The following is a 22,500-nucleotide window of genomic DNA, read 5'->3' as shown; positions in this document are numbered from 1 at the left end:
GGATTGGGTAAAAGGGGCATTGAGAAAGAGGGGAATGTCTGTTAAGGAAGGACGAGAGAAGATAGAAGATAGGGGTGAATGGAGAATGGTAGTGTATGGATGATGCAGTGATACATGAAAGGGATTGGGTGGGGGATGGGGAGTGAAGGAGTATCAATGAGAAATAATTGGGTGAGGGGTTTGGGTTTAATGAAGCGGCTTTGCTGTGGATATACTGTGTCTTGCGACACTACCTCTGACCCAGGGCAGTGGGCCAGATGCAAGGATGACCCGTCATCCAAGAGGAGCTAAGATAAGATGGGGGAGAGAGGTAAATAGGAGTGATGTATGTGGTGACGGAATAGGTTATGTGGATTTTATGTCTATGTTTTTTGTCTACCTCCCTTGTAAGAGAGAAAAAGTCTCGATGATGATGATGATGGTGGTGTTGGTGATGGTGTTGGTGATGGTGTTGGTGATGGTGATGGTGATGGTGATGGTGATGGTGATGGTGATTGTGATTGTGACGGTGATGGTGATTATCATTATTGTTGTTATTGTTGTTATTGTTGTTGTTGTTGTTGTTGTTGTTATTATCATTATTATTATTATTGTTATCATTATTATTATTATTATCATCATCATCATCATCATCATCATCATCATCATCATCATCAGAAGAAGAAGAAGAAGAAAGGAAGAAGAAGAATACGAATAAGAAGAAGAAGAAGAAGAAGAAGAAAAAATACGACTGGGGGAGAAGAATGATGGGGAGGGAGAGTTTGATTTGGAGAACTTGGAAATGAAATAGGAAGCGAATTAAGAGGAGGAGGAGGAGAAGGAGAAGGAAGAAGGGATGGAAGAGAAGGAGGATGAAGTTTAGGCGAAGGGGGAATAGGGAAAGGTGAGGAAACAGAAAGAGGAGAAAAAGAATAACTGGTAAATGCTGGGACATGAGAGAAAAAGACAACAGCAGAACATAAGAACATAACATTTTTAGAAGCTCTGCCATGGGATTCGAACCCTGACCTGTCTTTAACATACACCACATAAGAACATAAGAATGAAGGAGACTGCGAGAGACCATAAGGCCTACACTAGGCAGCTCCGTATCCATCCCCACCTGTCATACCCAAGAATAAAGAAAACATTTGGAAAAGGAGGAAGATAAAAGACGTAGTATCAGAGATGCACAAAAGAGAGAATGATTATCAAAGGCGACATAAAAGCAAAGGAAAACAGAGGGCAAAAAGAGGTAAATAACGGTTTAAATATACATACATACATATACCAAAGGCTTTTTCCCCCTATCTGGGGGGTAACCAAAAAGAAAAAGGCATAGAAACCACTCCCACCCATTCCATTTTCTATATATTCCACTCCCCTCCACCCTCCTCCCTCCCTCTTATCCTGGCACATCCTGGTTGAAACATGAAACTTAAAAAAATATAAGAAAAAAAAACAATAGAGAAGGAAGAATAAGCAGAGAAATAGAACACAAAACATGGAAGACAAGAAAAGAAGTTAAAAATGAAAAGGAAAGAAGTTATAATAAAAAGCTTGTGTGGAAAATAGGATTAGGTGAAAGACAGATGAACAGAAGTTACGTACAAGCAAGAAAATATGTAAGTTTAACTAAAAAGAAAAAAAAATGGACAGACGAAATAATCACACATGTGTTTGTATAAGAAGCTACAAACTAAACATTTAGATAAAAATGTCATTAAGAAAATATTTCGATGGTAAATAGCGTAGTATAAGATATAAAGATTGAAACCAAAGAAAGAGAAGACATATAACTAGTTAAAGTGGCTGTCCAAGACTTAATGGATTGGTTCTGATTTTATGGACACAGAGGGAAGAAAGAAGGGTGGAGAAGAAATGAGGAGGTGGAAGAGGAGGTGGTGGAGGAGAAGGAGGAGAAGGAAAAGGCGGAGGAGGAGGAGGAGGAAAAAGAGGAGGAGGAGGAGGAAAAAGAGGAGGAGGAGGAGGAAAAGGAGGAGGAGGAGGAGGAGGAGGAGGAAAAGGAGGAGAAGGAGGAGGACGAGAAAAGTAGGAGTATGAGGAGGAGGAGGAGGAGAAGGAGAAGAAGTAGGAGCACGAGGAAGAGGACGAGGAGGAGGAGAAGGAGGAGGAGGCGGACGAGAAGAAGTAGGAGTACGAGGAGGAGGAGGAGGAGGAGGAGGAGGAGGACGAGGACGAGCTGGACGAGCAATAGAAGTACGAGGAGTACTTGGAGGAGAAGGAGGAGGAGGAAGAGGAGGAGGAAGAGGAGGAGGAGGAGGAAGAGGAGGAGGAGAAAGAGGCGTAGTGAGAGATTAAGCCAAATGTGAGGTATTACTTGTATTAGAAGGAAGAGCGAGGGAAAGGAAAGACGAAGACGTTGTATAAGACAACATTGAATTAGGTTGTTATTGGGGAGCTATAATAAAGGGAGGGAAGAAATTTGATCAGTTGGGATATGGAGAAGGAAGATGAAAGGAAGGAAAAAAAAGATTAAAAGAACAGAATTACAGGAAGATTATAATGATGTTTATTTCGAAAAGAAATGAGTGAAGGAAGTAAGATAAGAGATGTATATGGGTAGGAAATGTTAGAGAAAGAAAAATGCAAAAAAAAAAACACGAAACAAGAAGAAAACGTGAATAAAAAGAAAGAGGCTTCCAGCTAACAAGAATAAAACAACAGATACGAAGAATTAATGAAATGAAGAAAGCAAAGAAAAGTAAATTAGAAAAAAAATAGAAATAAGAACATGATCAAGTAATCGAAGAACAGGGCTGATGATGAAAGAAAGAGGAAGCATAGAAGAGAAGGAAAGAATTATATGTTCAAAAGAATAAACGAAAAGCAAAGGTTACATGGAGAGACGATAAATTATACGGTTGGGTGAAGAAAGCACTTTGTAAAGACAAGATAGAATGTAACAAATGAAACAAAACAAAAAAGAAAAGGAAAAGAATTGAGCCAGGAACCGTATATCTAAAATGCAACGGGTCACGAAATAACAGAAAAACAAAATCAATTAAAGAAAAATAGAGAAAATTTGGATTAAATCTATTCAAGAAACAGATTAACCAATGATAGTATTTTATTTAAAAAAAGAATTTCCATATAAGCATAAGGAACAATTTTTTTTTCTTTTTGCATAAAGAACACAGAGAAGAAATTATAGTATAACAGAATGAAAAAAATTCTGTCATTTTACAAGAATGAAAAAAAAAATAAATAAAAAAAATAAACACGAAGTAGGCACATCAAACACTCACAAACTATTAAACTATAAAATTCCAAAATAAAAGGACAACTTGACAAGAAATATAAAACAGGTAAGAACGTAAGTGAAGGAAAACCTTAGAAAAAACTGAAATATTACACTGTGGCTATACATAAAGCAGATTACTTCCTCTCGCGTACATAATAAAAACGGAGGACGCGGAGCATATAGGGGCACGTGGGGGAGGTGGAAATGGAGGAAGTGGACGAAGAGATGTGGTAAAGGTGTTGCTAATGGGACATGAGCGAAAAGAAAAGAAAAAATGTAATACATGCAAAGGAAGTTGAGGAACAAAAGCTGGAAGGACCAAGTCATTACTAAAACAAAGGAATATTCAGCAGAAAAATAACGTTTGCAAAGGAATGAAAAACGAAAGTAAAAGAAAAATAGACATAAAGAAGAGTAAAAAGGATGAAGAGGAAAAACGACGAGAGAAAAAGGAATAAGGATGAGATTAAACGAACGGTGGAAAAAGAGCATCAAGAAGAAAGGAGGAGGGTGCGTAGGAAAAGGATAAAAGGAAGAGGAGGAGGAGTAGGAGGAGAAGGAAGTGGAGGAGGATAGGAGAAGAAGGATAGGAGAAGGAGGAGGAGGACAGGAGGAGGAAGAGGAGGAGAAGGAGGAGGAGGAAGAGAAGGAGATGGAGCAGGAGGAGAGCAGCAGCAGAAAGAGAAGGAATAAGAAGAGAAGGAGGAAGAGGAGGAGGAAGAGATAAGGAGGAGGAGGAGAGAATGAACAGAAAGATGAGGAGAAAGCGAGAAGGCAAGGAGCAGGAGGAGCACGCGGCAGAAAGAGGATTAGGAAGAGGAGAAGGTGGATGAAGAGTAGGAGGAAGAGAAGGTGGGGAAGGAGGAGGAAGAGGAGGAGGAGAGAAGGAAAAGGAGAACAGCAGCAGAAAGAGGAGGAAGAGAAGGAGGAGCAGGAGAGGAGCAGCAGAGAAGACGAGGAAGAGGGGAGGAGGAGGAGGAGGAGGAGGAGGAGGAGGAGGAGGAGAGCAGTAGCAGAAAGAGGAGGAAGAGGAGAAGGAGTAGGAAGAGAGCAGCACCAGAAGGAGGGGGAGGAGGAGGAGGAGGAGGAAGAGGAGAGCAGCAGCAGAAGGAGGAGGAAGAGGAGGAGGAGGAGGAGCAGGAGTAGAGCAGCACCTGAAAGAGGAGGAGGAGGAGGAGGAGGAGGAGCAGGAGCAGGAGGAGCAGGAGGAGAAGGAGGAGGAGGAGAAGGAGGAGGAGGAGGAAGAGGAGAGGGAGAGCAGTAGCAGAAAGAGGACGAAGTGGAGAAAGAGCAGGTGTGAAATAAACAGTAGAAATTTGAGGAGGAGGAGAGAGAAGTAGCGGAAGATAACGAAAGAGAAATAAGATAAGGAGGAAAAACAGGAGGAGGAGGAGGTGAAAGAAGAAGAGAAGCAAGGGGGCTAGGAGCAAGATCAGACAAGAAGGAGGAGGGAGAGGATAAAGAGAAGAATAGGAGAGAGAAAAAGAAGAGAAGGGGAGGCAGAGAGAGGGGCCAGGGAGAAACGATAGAAAGAAGAAAGAGAAGAAGAAAAATCAGCGGAGAAGGAGGAGGAGTGAGGAGGATGGGAAGGGTGGAGGAGCACCTGGGAGCTGGGAAGTAAAGAATCAGGGAAGGAGAGAAAGAAAGGAGGAAGGAGATAGAGAAAAGGAAAGGTGGAGGAGGAGAAAGAGGAAGAGTAGAAGGAGGGGGGATATGAAAAAAGAGCAACTAAAAGATCAGAAGATAGAGAAAAGGAGAGGGGGGAGGAGAAAGAGGAGAAGAAGAAGGGAGAATCTGTGAGCTGGGAAATAAAGAGTAAGGGAAGGAAAGGAAGAGAGGAGGAGGGAGATAGAGAAAAGGAGAGGAGGAGGAGGAGGAGAAAGAGGAGGAGAAGGAGGGGGGATAAGAAAAAAGAGCAACAAAAAAGATCAGGAGATAGGCAAAATAGGAGAAAGAGGAGGAGAAAGAGGTGAAGGAGGAGGAGGAGGAGGAGGAGAAGGAGGGGGAATATAAAAAAAGAGCAACAAAAAGATGGGGATATAGAGAAAAGGGGAGGTGGAGGAGGAGGAGGAGAAAGATAAGGAGAAGAAGTAGGGAGAATAAGAAAAAGGAGCAAATGAAAACGATGAGGAAGAAAATGGGGAGAGCGAGGATAAGAAAAAGAAAGAAGAGGAAGACCAGAAGGGATGAAAGATAAGCAAGAGAAGGAAGAGGAGGAAGAGGAAGAGAAAGAGAAGGAACAAGAGGAGGAGGAGGAGGAAGAGAAGGAGGAGGAGGAGGAGGAGGAGGAGGAGGAGGAGGAGGAGAAGGAGGAGGAGGAGGGATAAGAGGAGAAGGAGGAGGAGGAGGAGGGAGAGGAGGGGTAAGAGGAGGAGGAGGGATAAGATGAGGAGGAGGAGGAGGTGAAGGAGGAGAAGAAGGAGGAGGGGGAGAAGGAGGAGGAGAAGGAGGAACAGGAAGAGAAAGAGAATTAAGAGGAGGTGGATCAGGGAGAGAAACAGGAGTAGGAGAGAGCGGTAAAGAGAGTGAGAGAGGAGAGTAGGAGAGGCGCCGCGCCGGGGCGCTGGGCGGGTCGTGCGGCCGCCCGAGTGCTAAAGGGGTCAGATCTTCCTCAATGGGATTTTGCGCAGAATGGGAGGGCGAGAGAGCGTCGCACTCGGCAACGCCATGAGAGAGACGAGAGGAAGGGCAGAAAATTCAGGAATAGGAGGAAGTGCATAAATGTACACTGATATACATATACATGCGAGAATGTAGGTGTGTGTGTGTGTGTGTGTGTGTGTGTGTGTGTGTGTGTGTGTGTGTGTGTGTGTGTGTGTGTGTGTGTGTGTGTGTGTGTGTGTGTGTGTGTGTGTGTGTGTGTGTGTGTGTGTGTGTGTGTGTGTGTGTTTGTCTTTGTGTATGTGTTTGTCTTTGTATGCATATGTGATCTTATATATACTATTACATTTCATATTGACATAATAAACAAAATGAACCTGCTTGTGAAAACCACTTGTGTGTGTGTGTGTGTGTGTGTGTGTGTGTGTGTGTGTGTGTGTGTGTGTGTGTGTGTGTGTGTGTGTGTGTGTGTGTGTGTGTGTGTGTGTGTGTGTGTGTTTGTCTTTGTGTACCTATGTGATCTTATATATACTCTTACATTTCATATTAACATGATAAACAAAATCAACCTGCTTGCGAAAACAAAATAGAAATAGTAATACAAAAAACTTTAACCTTTGGATTTCAAGGACAGAAAAGAAGAGACTAATTAAACAATACAATGACAGAATGTCTGCAAAAGAACACTCTGGTAAGAAACAAAGAACCAAAGAGGAAAAAAATTCGAATTAAAGTTAAAGAAGTATCTTGAGACTTCCGTTTTTTTTAATTTTTCTTGTCATAGACTAGTTGAAAAGAATATACTAGGAAAAAATAGGAATTTTTAGAGGAAAAATAAATGACAGCGTATCAACTTTTGCCAAAAGGTTATCGTATTCCATTCCAGTAGGATCGCGTTACCACAGTCACAGTGAAAACCTAACAGAGAAATCCCTTCGTTGCAAAAAATATATAGATAAACAAATAGATAAATATATCAGAATATAGATACGATAGATGAATATGTAAATAGATAAAAATTGAATAATAATACGTCAACAAATGAATAGATAAATGAATTAGTAATAATTGAGTAAATAGATAAATTAAAAAGTAGAAACGTGAATACATTAATATATAATACGTCAACATATTGAATAAACAATTAAACAAATGAATAAACGAATGAATAAAAAAAATAGAAAGAAAGAAATGAATATGTATATAATTAATGTTTAAGGAATGATTGGAAAATAAGACAATTTTGTTCTGTATATTAAGGAAAGTACAAGGAATAAATGAAAATATTATCTAAAAAATGTCAGACAATGTGTGATCATGAAACTTATAAAATGTTGAAACATATGTGAAATGAGTTAACAAAAGTATAAATAGGGCTAGAGCTACAGAAACAATAATGGATATTAGGATATAAAAGAGAAAAAATAAGTGACTAAATGGTGCCTAAATAACTGAGAAATAAGTAGGAGTCTGATAAAGATGGCATTTGCAAGAGGAGGTAAAAGGGGATTTTTATTTGGTGTCAAATATGTATCAGTGATATGGTCAACACGCAAAGTGATAGATAAAAGCAAAATTGAAGGAATATATATAACATCAGTCACATTGCTTCCTAGCCTGGCTGATAGGCTATACGAGAAGAGACTAAATTCCCTAGGTCTCCCTACATTGAGGGATCGAAGAGAAAGAGGATCTTGATTGCACTGTTCAGAACTCTAAAGGGTTGAGCTAACTTGGCATTCAACCTCTCTTGATTAAGACTAGGAATGGTTCACGAAGTCTTGGGAATAGGATTAAAAAGAAGAAATGTCTAAAGAATATAAATTATTTATTTTCCATGTTTATGCGTAAATACATTTAGAAAGGCTTGAAGTGGCAGGTGATAGAATGAACATTTTGGTCAGGTCTTTAAATTTATACTCATACACTCCATCGATTAGGGTTGAGATGAACTTGACGATTCCTGCTTAAAACTCAGCTCTCAAGCTTCCTAGATAGGTTTGCTTACACATATCAGCCTCTATGAGACATTAGGTATCATAATGATAACACTTCACAACGACTTTCTTAAAAAGAAAAATGATCACTGTCGAATTTTTTCATGTCATGAAACTATAATAATTCATCCTGATGTGAGGGCAATGACATGGAGATAGGAAGTCTAAGGTCAGATATCATTCGTCATTGATCTCACGGATTGGCGCAAGGGAATGACATGCCTGTCTTAATCATCGAGATATTCACAAATCCGACCTTCCTTCTCTTTTTCTCTGTCTTTCTTCTTTTATTTTCTTTGGAGCTGATTTTCAGCTCACGTTCGTTTAGGCTATATTTTTTCTTGTACGTTCAGTTTTCTTTTTCTATCCAGAATATGATCGAGTGAAGGTAGAATTTCATTTAACCGTTGAAATGAATGCAGTTTTGAATATCTAAAACATTTAAAGTTTAATTTCCTTTAACGTGTGCTTTACATTTCAGAGGATACGTACTCTTAGGTTTTGTATATTCATTTCGTATTTTGTAGGTATTGGAACCCATGTTGATGAAAATATTTGCACATTCAGCGATAAAAAAAGAGGTAATCGTTTACATCCAAACAAACATATATCCACGAAACAAACACACACACGATCTAACATATACACACACGCACGCACGCACACACAGGCACATACACGCTCAAACACACACACACACACACACACACACACACACACACACACACACACACACACACACACACACACACACACACACACACACACACACACACACACACACACACACACACACACGCACACACACATACAAACAAGTAGAAAAACCCATGAAACGTGACTCTTAAAGGAAAGAATGCACAGAACTTCATTGGGGTCGTATGGAAAGGGGCCCAGGCAAGACTCTACTCAAATGACCTTTCTGTGACCTACTCTCTCCAGGTGACCCGGCCAAGTGTTCACTTCTACTAGAGGCCTCCTGACCACCTCACTTCTGTGGTGACCTCTGTGGTGACCTCTGTGGTGACCTCTGCTAAATACCTCCTGGTGACCTCTGTGGTGACTTCTATGGTGACCTCTTTGGTGACCTCTGTGGTAACCTCTATGGTGACCTCTTTGGTGACCTCTGTGGTAACCTCTATGGTGACCTCTTTGGTGACCTCTTTGGTGACCTCTGTGGTGACCTCTTTGGTGACCTCTGTGGTGACCTCTATTGTGTCCTCTTTGGTGACCTATTTGGTGACCTTTGTGGTGACCTCTATCGTGACCTCTTTGGTGACCTCTATGGTGACCTGACCATGTGCTTACCTCTACTATATACCTCTTGATGACCTTACCAGTTGTTCACCTTTCATTTTTACAACCAAAATACCATTGCATATCTAGTCTAAATGAACTGATGATGCAGAAATATCAACTCAACTTCTTGGTTGTTAGTGTAGTTTCAGTGTTCAATATTTTGTATGATTTTCTTAAATCAAATCGCTGGTTGCATTTTTATGTCCAATATAATCAACTAATTTCCCTTGAATGATGAACGTTTCACCAAAAGACGCACTCAACATCCACCCCACATCAATCCATTTTTTTTTCTTTTTTTTTTTGCTCTATCTGGAAAAAATAGATGTTCTTAAATTAATTTGCTGGTTGCATTTTATGTCCAATTATAATCAACTAATTTCCCTTGAATGATGAAATTTTCACCATAAAGACTCACTTTAACATCCACCCCACACCAACCCAACATTCATTTCTTGTTCCTCCCATCTGCAACATGGGCCATCGTTGCACCCCAGCCCATTCCCGCCCACTACACTGAGTGGGACGCGGGCAATACAGCAAGACACACTGCTTCCACGGCAGGGCTGGGGAGCCGGAACTGCTTTACCCCAACCGCTTTATTATATTGCAACCCTGAGTCTCATCCATTTGAGAATTTTACAGAGAAGACAAGAACATCTCTTCAGAATGTGTTGTTTCCTCATACATTTACAGTAACTATTCATGCATATATATATATATTATATATATATATATATATATGCGTGTGTGTATATACTTACACACACACACACACACACACACACGCAAATGCACACACACAGACACACACACACACACACACACACACACACACACACACATATATATATATATATATATATATATATATATATATATATATATATATATGTATGTATATTACATATTTATATATATATTATATATTTATATATATATTATATATGTGTATATATATATTATATATATATATATATTATATATGTATATATTATATATATGTATATCTATATCATATATATGTATATATATAAATATATATATATTATATATAAATATATATATATATATATGCGTGTGTGTATATACTTACACACACACACACACACACACGCAAATGCACACACACAGACACACACACACACACACACACACATATATATATATATATATATATATATATATACATATATATATATATATATATGTATATTACATATTTATATATATATTATATATTTATATATATATTATATATGTGTATATATATATATATCATATATATATATTATATATATACATATATATATATATGTATATGATATATATATATACATATATATATATATATACATATGTACAAACACACACAAACACACACACAAACAAACAAACACACACACACACACACACACACACACACACACACACACACACACACACACACACACACACACACACACACACACATGTAGTACTCACCCACACCCACTCCTCTCTGTAGAGATGACTTCCTGACGACCGGATGGCACTCGGTATCTGAACAATGTCTTAGATCTCGACCATTCAACTTTGACGACACCTTCTTCCCCACTTTTTTATGAGAGTACCCTATAATTATTAACTTGTTTCCTGTTACTTCTCTTTCTTTTGTCATTCTTCTTCCTCCTCCTCCTCCTCCTCCTGTTCCTCCTCCTTCTCTTCTTCCTCCTTCAGTTAGTCGGTACCCTAGGAATAAATCCAACTTCTATACAGCACAAGACAATAGAGTACTTATTCACCTTAGAAAAATTGAATGTACTACTTTAGGGCTTTTACTGACTACCGTGGTTTTGTGTTTTTCCATTCAGTGAAACTAAAGATGTAGATTATAATCATTATATATGATGGCCCTGCCTACATATCTTTACACTAAACCCAACCAGAAAATGTCCAAATATTACTTGTTGCTCGAGTTTCCTTTTCGTAAAGTCACACACCATTTATCTTATGTTTTCTGTCATTTGTCAGCATCTGCGTTATGCTGCCATAAACTGAGTTTGTGGAATCCGACAGGTCAAGTCATTTCATGTTTTTCTTATCAATGTTTAGCTGTTCCGAACTCACATGATTTGCTTGACCGCGTCCAACATGTTCATAACGAGAGAAAAAGAGGAACATTAGACCAAACCTTTGACAATACCGATTGATATTTTCATTTTCAGTTATAAAACATGCTTTATTTTTTTATATTATTTTTCATTATATATCTATTCTTCTATTTCTTTATCCATTTATTTTTTTTATTTGTTAGATCCATATTTTTATTTGTTTATTTATGTATGTATATGACCTATGTATACGATCTATTTCTCTATACATCTATTTAAAACTTTATTCACTTTTGATTTTAGTTGTTTATTCATATATTTAATCATTCTTTTATTTCATTGTTTGTTCATTTATTTATTTACATATTCACTTATTTGTATATTTATTTATTGAATAATTAGATAAGTAATCTACATACTCATTTATTCATATGTTTATTCATTTATTTATTTATTCATTTACTTATCTATTTATTAATTTATGTATTTATCAATTTACTATACACATATTTAATTGATTATTATTGTATTTATTTGCTTAATAATTCATCTATTAATTTATTTCCTATACACTTACTTATTTGGGTATTGATTAATGCTTTTTGATTGATTGATGTCTTTGTTTATCTTTGCTTAGTAAGTACACTAGGGTAGACTGATCATCACTGAGTACCAGTAAAGACTACTTGCGTTGATTGGTCTACCAATTACGATGATGATTTTGCCCTAACTAAACATTTCCTGATAATAGAGGTCAAGTTCGAAAAGTAGTTTTTTAAATCTAATTCTTAATACCTAATGGCTTATGTTTTGAGTAACTAATAGTAACTGTTAGGTTGAGTTTAGGGTAGGAATGTAACAAGGTTCACTCTCAAAGATATGTATAATTTCTTCTTGTGTCTTGTTCCATTCTACTTTATAAGTATAAATTATTTTTTCCACTAATTTTATGAAGACCTGCATTTACACCAAGCGAAGTGTATTTTATGTCATCCCATAAAATGACCAGTTAAAATCCTATCACAGTTTATATACATTTTATACATTTCATGTTGATTGCTTCAATTGTTTTGTATCCCATCATCTTAAGTGTTTAAAACATTCCATTGTTATATGACTCAGTTAAAGGGATATTAGCGGTAGAAATGTACATAAACAAGCCTCAATTTGACGTTTTTAAAATGACAATTTTTTTTTTCTGCAATTTGGAAAAAAAAAAAATCTTCTGACATTGGGCATAATGGGTTTCTCAGGAAGCAGAAACTCTTGTTAATATTATGTGCCGCTCTTGCATTTTTAAATTCTCGAATATTTTACGTTGAACGTTTTATTACGGGCATCTGAGAGTGACCCAAAATGTATCAGAGTTTCGAAATTGTATCTCTTGCTGTTCTTCTTTTCTTCTTCTTACCTTCTTACCAGCCGCGTGGTCGGATTATCTCCTGTCAGCCACTGGTCCTCACTTCCTAATTTCTCTCCATCTTTCTCTATCTCTGTAGACTTCATTTTGCAGCATCTCTTTAAGACCTGTTTGTTTATTATTTAACTATACCTATGGATTCATTTATGTATTTTATTTGTTATTTACATTATTATATTTTTTATTTATTATTTTATTATTATTATGATTTTTTTTCCGCATCTGACATATATATGGACCAAAGGGTCTCCTGTCGGCATGCTCCGCCTTTGTAATCCTTTTTAATCCTTCTCCTCGAATCGCCAAACGCTTCCTAAACTCTTTCTATCCATCTTTTACTACGCTTGCCCACCGGTCTTCTTCTACCTTCCGGCGACACATGAAGTGCAGCCCTGGGCAGTCTCCCATCCTCTATCTCTCTCTCTCTCTATCTCTCTGTTTCCCTCCCTCTCTCTCTCTCTCTCTCTCTCTCTCTCTCTCTCTCTCTCTCTCTCTCTCTCTCTCTCTCTCTCTCTCTCTCTCTCTCTCTCTCTCTCTCTCTCTCTCTCTCTCTCCCTCTCTCTATTTCCCACTCTCCCTCTCTATTTTTTTTCTCTCTCTCTCTCTCCCTCTCTCTCTCCCTCTATCTCCCTCTCTCTCTCCCTCTCTCTCTCTCTCTTTCTCTCTCTTAAATTCTTCATCCTCTTTTTCCATCACCTTTTCCCCCTTCTTTTCTCCTTTCCTTACTCTTTTTCAATATTTTGCTTTAAACATTTACTGTTGTCTTGTATATCCTTCCATACTATTTGCATCGTTTGCAGTCTTTCTTGCATATATTTTCGTCTGATTTAACATTTTACCTTCCTGTCTATGCCTTTTTCCAACCCTCTCCACTTATATTTACTTCTCTTTCCTTCTCTTTTCTTCCATTCTAATAAACGTTATTCCCCCTCTCTTCCGCCCATTTTTATCTTTTTAATTTATTTTCGTTCTTAGTCCTTTTAGTTCATTCCTTTCCCTATCGTCTACTCCTCTCCCACTCACTCCATTTCTCGTGTCATTCCATCACTCAGACTAATTTTTCCCCTCCCTTTTCCTCCATCTGGCATCCCCTAAACTCCACTTTTCCCCATAGCAACACGCCCACACGCCCGTCCGTCTTGTCTCCACCGCCCACGGCCTATGTCGACATCGCACGCAGGAGCCGAGAAGGTGGTCCGACCTACCTCCTTCCTTGTCCGCCTCGTTGGATGGCGAGTCGCTCGTCAGGACTCCCTCCCAACTTTCCTCACTCCCTCACTCCCTTCCCTACCTCCCTTTTCCTCACTCCCTCCCTACCTCCCTTTCCCTCTCTCCTGCCTTCCCTCACTCCCTCACTCCCTTCCCTACCTCCCTTCCCCTCTCTCCCACCTTCCCTCACTCACTCACTCCCTTCCCTACCTCCCTTCCCTTCTCTCCCACCTTCCCTCACTCCCTCACTCCCTTCCCTACCTCCCTTCCCCTCTCTCCCACCTTCCCTCACTCCCTCACTCCCTTCCCTACCTCCCTTCCCCTCTCTCCCACCTTCCCTCACTCCCTCACTCCCGTCCCTCCCTCCACCATTTCCTCTCTCCCTCCGCACTCTCCCCAGCTTCCCTCCCTCCTTTCCCTCTCTCCCTTCCCTTCCCTCCTTCCCCACCTTCTCTCTATCCCTTTCCTTCCTCTCTTACCTCCTTTCGTTCCTTCCCTCCCTCCACAACTCCCTCCCTCCCTCCACACCCTACCCATCTTCCCTCCCTTCTTTCCCTTCCTCCCTTCCTTCCCTTCCTCCCTTCCCTCTTCTCGTCCCTTCTCTCCCTCCACAGTTCCCTTCTCTCTCCGGATCTCTATTTTCCTCTGCTCTCCTCACTCCTTTCCGTTTTCTCCTAACTGGAAAATTCAAGTCACATTATATTCATTGATTCATTCTTTTGTGCGATAACCTTGAAGTAAAGAGGCTGCATGAAGTGATTTGGCGTAATTCTGGGATCTAGGAACGTAATATAGAATTTGTGATACAATTTTTGCTTGTCGGGAACTGGAAATAGGTCGAATATGCGAGAACTGTTTCTCTATCAATAAGGTTTTTACGTTCTTTATATTTTCTTCTTATAAATATACTTATTTTTGTTTCACTTTCCTTCTCTATATATATTCGACAATCAGCCCACGGATAATCTGAGATGACGCGACCATTTACTCAAAAAACAGTGCGAAAAAAAAAAAATCTTTGACAAAGACACTTGCCTTTACATTATATACATAAACCATTCCAATGAAATTTTGGGTTCTTATTAGCATAATGATATTCAAGCATAAATAGTTCTAATCGTGTCATCTAGCCAAGCCCATCAGATTAGAATCAAACTCACACTTTTCCTCATCCACTTATGCTAAACCTGTAGGATGACAAACCTTATGCCCATAAACAGAGCTCCTATACATTCCTGCATCGCCTGTTCAACTATTGTCACACGTCTGCAGTTCAATATCCAATAAACAATGATATAATCATCCTCGTTTCCACGCACTCAACTCTTCTCTTCTCTATTTGTTCACCCTACTTCAACCTGACACGCAGACCAAATCTTATTTGCAACCACAGAAATAGCCTTATTCCAAATTAATAATTATCCTCATTTCAATTCAATAGTTACCCTCATTTCAACTTAGACATTTATGCTTAATTTCCTCTATACAGTCACCTTGTGTCTGCAGTCTCATTTTCATTTATATCTACAAATCTATCCTTTCTTTCAACCAAGAATCCCCACAGCTATCCTCACTATCGTTCTCCAATACCCCATCCCCTTCCTATCCACATTGAGGAAAGACCTAACCCGTAGTGGGGTGCAGGATAATTGCCTAATTGCCTGTATTAGAATTTAATCACTTTATGTAAATTCCATCGTGTAACTCAAACAGAACTACCAGAGCAAATAGACGTCTGTTTCGATCTGAACATCACCTTGTCGGGCTACCTCGGCCTCGGCACGATGAAGGCGATGTGTTCGGTCACGTATGGCTGTGGAAGGTGGAGGGGGGTGGGGGGTGACCAGTGGTCAGATTGACTGCTATGTGTTCCAGGCAGTCTCGCCTATTCCTGTTTCTCTTATTATTCTCCCTCCTTTATTTTCCTCCATATTCCTCTCTTCTTCCTTCTCTTCTTCCTCCTTTTCTACTCTTTTCCTTTTTCCTGATTTTCTCTTACTTTCTCTTTTCATCCTTTTCCTTTTCCTTTTCCTTTTTTTTTTCCATTTCATTTTTCTATTCCGTTTCTTTTTCCTTTTCCTTTTCCTTTTCTATTTCCTTTTTCTATTTCCTTTTTCTATTTCCTTTTTCTATTTCCTTTTCCTTTTCCTTTTCCTTTTCCTTTTCTATTTCCTTTTTTTATTTCCTTTTTCTTTTCCTTTTCCTTTTCCTTTTCCTTTTCCTTTTCCTTTTCCTTTTCATCTTCTTATTCTTCTTCTTCTTCTTCTTCTTCTTCTTCCTCTTCTCCTTCTTCTTCTTCTTCTTCTTCTTCTTCTTCTTCTTCTTCTTCTTCTTCTTCTTCTTCTTCTTCTTCTTCTTCTTCTTCTTCTTCTTCTTCTTCTTCTTCTTCTTCTTCTTCTACTTCTTCTTCTTTGTCTTCTTCCTTTTCATCATCATCTTCTTCGTCATGTTCGTCTTCTTCTTCTTTCTCAGTTTCCTCTTCGTTGTCACTGCTGTCCATATTGCTACCACCAGCACTGTCACAGTCTTCACCTTCCCTGCCAGCCTTAACCACCACTGCTGTCTCCACATCTGCCACTGCTCCGGCCACCTCCACTTGCGTCCAAGCCATCATTACCGTCATCACCATTAAATCCACCACCACAGTAACCGCCATCAAATCCACCACTGCTCCTGCCATCACCATCCCCACTATCCTCAACATGTCAACCGCAATCAAAGCCATCTCTTACCGCTATCATATACACCACTTTATATTCTACCAAGAATATTTTTTGTACCATCTTGTTTATTATAAACATGATTGTCTTTACTTCCATCATTAGAACAAACGTCAAGATAACAGGAACATAGCAGCATTAGCACCCGCAAAAAAAAGAAAAGAAAAGAAAAATCCCGCCTCTTCTTTTCTTTCTCTACCTTTTCTCGTATCTTTTTGTTCGTTTTTTGTTTTTGTTCTTGTATTTTACCCATTTCCCTTTACTCCTTGGTTTTCTTATTCTAGTACGTGTGTCACTATACGTTGCTAACAAGGTTGGAGTTAATCTAGATGAAATAAATTACAAAAGTTAGGGGGATGTTAGGAGAGAAAAATAAACAGTTCTGACCTTAGTTCAAATATAATCATATTTCCGACTAGAATGTACTATTGACAAATACTTTAATTTTTGTAGAGAATTTACTTAAACTAAAGTAGACACAAAATATGCTTTTCATTACTCAGGTTCACAGAAGTATCATTATTTCAGTTCAGGTATGTGATTTACCCATGATCTTCCTAAATCTTCGTCATGATTATTAAACAAAACAAATGAAATCTTAAAAAAGTAAAAATAAAATACAAAACGCAAAAAAAAAATATTACAGCATTTGTTAATCAAATAAAACCGAAATAAGAAAAAGACAAGACAAAACAACGATAAGGAAATGAAATCAGACAATGCACCTACCTGTCCTCCAACCTTGCCCTCGTGAAGTCGGGGAATGTCGGTGTGCGACCAGTTGCTGACTGACCACGGCTCAACTGTCTTAAGACTTTCGTTCAGGTTGATCTTCTCCAGCTGATTGTGGATGAAGCTTCGGATGTTCCAGGGCAAGTCGTTGTGGCTGGAAGGGGAGATAAGCCAATGTGTTTACATGTGATGCCAGAGTCATCAATTACTCTCTTAAAATACAATTTGCATACAAATATGTGACCATGGAGATAGGGCTCTATGTAAAACATTGTCCATGATGAGACAATAGATAAATCCGTTTAAGTGTTGTTTCACTCTTGAATGTGAGTTGTTAAACATATATAACTGTGCAGCCGTGAGTGTGCATAAATGTGTGTGTGTGTGCATTCACCTTGAACTTTGGATCACGTGCTGGACTCGTAATCGATAGCTATTTCTCTACCGGTAGAGATGCTCAGAGCTCGTATGACCAATCTATGGGTAATGCTGTGACCTTACACGCACACACACACCCAACTCCCCGCCCACGACAGTTTCAGTAACAACCCGCAGCGCATCGATACTGAAGTTATTTCAGCTCAGGGCGGGATTCGAACTCGGACCTCCGTAGTGGCAGCCGGAAACTCTACCAATCGGGTCACGAGTTTTGTGTGTGTGTGTGTGTGTGTGTGTGTGTGTGTGTGTGTGTGTGTGTGTGTGTGTGTGTGTGTGTGTGTGTGTGTGTGTGTGTGTGTGTGTGTGTGTGTGTGTGTGTGTGTGTGTGTGTGTGTGTGTGTGTGTGTGTGTGTGTGTATGTTTGTGTATGTTTGTGTATGTGTGTGTATGTGTGTATGAGTGTGTGTATGAATATGTTTGTTTATGGTGGAACCTAAAGAGGTGAACACAAGTCACCAATTAGTTATACTGAAGAGACTTGCGTGAGAAATAATGTCAATGGATGCTAGATGAGCGATTTGGGAAACAAAAGAATAGGTTGGATATCGTAAAATCAATATGAACCCAGAAGCTCCCTTGGGGCGTCTAGATATGTAGCTGTCGATGCAGCTGTGAATGGAAATATGAAAAAATTAGATTTAACATTCATCGTTGTGAGAAGGAAAAGCAAAAGGATCACCACAAAAATTAATGAGAAAGGAGGAAATGTCAATGAAGATAAAATTAGTTAAGTGAATATCAAAGGGAATATCATACTAAATGTATTAGAACTGAATCTTTTATTCTCAGTATTATAGGAGATGATAACAGCAGAAGAGATGGATAGTTTGAGGTCTCTGTATTGTATTCTATTGTATTGAGTTCTGCGCACGCACACACACACATAAACACACACACACACACACACACACACACACACACACACACACACACACACACACACACACACACACACACACACACACACACACACACACACACACACACACACACACACACACACACACACACACCACATAGAGTGAGAAAGAGAATGAAAAACTTACAATCTCTGACGAGAGAATCACATAGATTTAAAAAAAAGTCTTTACATATGACTAGAAGTCTTCAAAAGAATGACTTTATCTTTTCTAAGAAATAGGGGAAAAAAACGCACTTTTCCACAGCTAATTCAATTCTAGTGACGCACAGGTCCTTGTTGCATTGCTAATGGTTATGTCTCGTAGAGAATTGGTGAAAAGGGGAGGCGAGATTTGCCTTAATGACTGCCACAGTGTTCTCTGTACCTGTCTCTTCTCATTATAGTCCTCCCTAATGCGCGCGATTGTTTTAAGCCTACCGATGTTCGTTCCTACTCTACCGATTGTATGTGTGCTTGTGAGTTTGTGTTGGATTGAATCGAATAAAAGAGCAGTCGAGATAATTTTTAACCTTCTTGTGGAGACGGAATGGATACGAAAGTTGAAATAGGATGTAAAATTAACGAAACATTTTAGAAGAGATAATACTTTTTCATATAAGTTGTGCAACCCAAAACTTATTTATCTTTTAAATTGTTAGTGTGTCACTTCATCTTAAAATCAGCTGTAAGATGAAACATAAACATAGAGGCCGAGTTAGTTAGATAATCAAGATACTTTTTAATAAAAATAATCTCTAACAATCTTTCTGGCCGAGTGGGTTAAGGCGTCGTTACTTGCGACGAGGGTGGACGGGATGGCGGTTCGAAACCTGCCACCGGCGAAATTGAACCACGAAATTGAAATTCCACGCTATAAAGTCCTCTGTAAGGGGTACCGCACTAGCCTCCCAATAGGGGGAGCTTGTGACGTTAAACCATATCATCATCACTATCAGATACCTTAATGGCAACTAGACATAACAGAAAATCATAAAACGCAACAAGAAACTTTAAGTTGAGTGGACTTCAGCAGTGATATAGCCACGAGTATTTTTTGACACGAAGATACCTTTCAAAGATCTCATTTGTTATAACTACAGCTAATTTCGTTAAAGTTTATCATGAATACTAAGGCGTGAAGATACTGAAAGGATAAAAGCTTTACTGGAGAGGAAAACCGAAGACGAAGAGTGTAACCTGAAGTAGTTTTGTTGGCGAAGCGACGAAACGAGCAGTGCCAATATTCTTATATTGGAAAACAACAGCAGTAAGCGGGCTACTAGAAACCGATAATTAAGACCCGAAGGCAGTAATTGTCAAGATGGCGAATGATATTGGAGCCAGAGGAACAAAAAAGAAGATAAAAAAATCATATAATTGTCGACCATTGACAACGAATCAAATGTTCAAAGGGCTACCACATGTGGCCATTTTTCATAATTACTACTTGTACGCTAGTGATCGGAATATAAGCTCTCAGCAAGGTTTTTGGAGGTAGAATGCAGGAATGAATGAATATTCATAAGGTCTTGTTATGTACTAATATACAAATTAGCTAAAAGTAGCAATCTAATTGATATACCTGCATATGTTTACAAGTTGATCATACAAATAACACATCAGTGATCTAAATGTGTTTATCATAAAGCAATTATTACAAATATAAATTACATTAATATCTATTGCTCCTTCAAAGACTATTAGTTAGACTATATTCTTGTACTAATGAAAATACTTATAAAAGGATTTCTATTGTGATAATGATCTAGTTTGTTGAGGCCATTCAACCTCATCACAGTTGCATCACTTGTATGATGAAATGTACAATCTACGTTTCTTAGAAAAAAAATCTAAACTACTCTGTAATACATACACAACTCGATAGATACATTGGATCAAAGATGATCTTAGATTTGTTTTCACTCTTAATGAAATATTTCTGATCTTCAAAGGCTTTAACAAGGGTGATGCAGAAAAGGTCAACATATTATAACAACAGGGCAGAACCCGCAGTAATGGTTATAAACTGGGCAAATTTAGATTTAAAAAGTAAATAGGCAATAATTGGTTTACAAATAGGGCGGTCGACAAATGGAATAAACTTAGTAACCATGTAGTAAGCGGTGAAACTATCAGTTGTTTTAAGAAACGATTAGATGATTTTATGGATGGGGATGACAGGTGGTGATGGATACGGAACTACCTAGTGTAGGCCTTATGGTCTCTTGCAGTCTCCTTCATTCTTATGTTCTTATGTTCTTTGCTTTATGAACGCAAATCAAATGTTTCATCAGCAGGAAAGGTCCTCCTGGTATGAGATGATTCCGTCACTTTCTTAAACAGGAGGTCTGATGAAGTACAGACAGCGGAACCAAAATGAACAAGGATAGGTACAGCTATTCAAAGAAATACAAATGGAAGAATCAGAAGCACCTCTTGACATTATTGTTTATGAGGTATCGAAAAAAAAGAAGAATAAATAAATAAAATCAAACTAATGAAATAAAACGAAATAAAGTCAAATAGAATAAAACAAAATAAAATAAAATGAATAAAGAATAAAAGATAAAATAAATAAAATAGAATAAGATAAAATAAAATGAAATAACATGAAATAAAATGAAATAAAGTAAAATAAAATAAAATGAAATAGAATGAAATAAAATGAAATAAAATGAAATAAAGTAAAATAAAATAAAATGAAATAAAATAGAATAAAATGAATAAGAAATACAAGATAGAATAAATAAAATAGAATAAAATAAGATAAAATGAAATAAGATAAAATAAAATGAAATAAAATGAAATAAAATGAAATAAAATGAAATAAAATAGAATAAAAAAGATGATAAAATAAAATAAAACAAAATAAGATAAAATAAATAAAATAAAATAAGATAAAGTAAAATAAAATAGAATAAAATAAAATAAAACAAAATGAAATGAAATAAGATAAGATAAAATAAAGACAAACAAACAACCCATTGCCTGGCTATAAACTTTCTTGGTATTACTAAATAACAGTCTATGTAAGAGCACGACTTTGGAAAATTATCATAGGAAATTTCTACACAACTAACAATGCAAATGCCCTCTGTTCTAAATTAATTCTGGAATAAATACTAATGAGACTATAATTTCTTTCGTGTTCATTACCTATCCAGGTTTTAAATATTACAATAATGGTTTTCGAATACATCGGCGGATAAATCTCTATATTCCTAAGTAACACAAGCCAACAAAGCTGATCTTTAGCTGCATTATACAAAATATTTCGTGACATCATCTTGTTTCATAAAGCGATCATTTGGTAGATCATCTGTGTGCATAACGTTATGTGAATGTAAATTTGATTCTAAACCTTCAATAGAAATCTGTTATATTATGATGGAATAGTATTACCAATGAAACTAATTGAACGCGAAACAGTTTAGAGATTTTTTTTCTAGGAAATATTTAAAGGATTCAGTCAGACGGAAGGGTAACACCGAATATATGTGTAAAAGCCATTTCAATTGACTTCTTTGTAGTCGATTCATATTTTTAACAATGTTATATATGTTGTAGATAAAAGTTAAGACATAAATGATTCTGATAGATATTGACAGTATTACAAATATATATACATACATATATATATATATATATATATACATATGTGTATATATATATATATATATGTATATATATATATATGTATATGTATATACATATATATATATATATATATATATATATATATATATGTATGTATGTATTTGTAATATTGTCAATATCTATCAGAATCAAATACACACACACAAATATATAATTTGTGGGTAAAAGACTGAGTTGAAAACTTAGTAC

General features: G+C 37.6%; 1 protein-coding gene across 1 annotated transcript in view; it reads right to left on the bottom strand.

Moving 5' to 3' along the window:
- LOC143032717 (dipeptidase 1-like) overlaps window positions 1–22,500 on the bottom strand; it is a 295,882-nt gene that overhangs the window by 190,850 nt on the left and 82,532 nt on the right. The window contains exon 3 of the mRNA XM_076197632.1: window positions 17,313–17,469. Within this exon, the coding sequence (XP_076053747.1) occupies window positions 17,313–17,469 (157 nt within the window). The remainder of the gene's footprint in view (window positions 1–17,312; window positions 17,470–22,500) is intronic.

Source organism: Oratosquilla oratoria, chromosome 14 (assembly GCF_046742065.1).
Source record: "Oratosquilla oratoria isolate Oo_2021 chromosome 14, ASM4674206v1, whole genome shotgun sequence".
NCBI classification, from domain to species: domain Eukaryota; kingdom Metazoa; phylum Arthropoda; class Malacostraca; order Stomatopoda; family Squillidae; genus Oratosquilla; species Oratosquilla oratoria.
The sequence above is the reverse complement of the archived record's forward strand: the minus strand, read 5'-3'. Positions and strand labels throughout refer to the sequence as shown.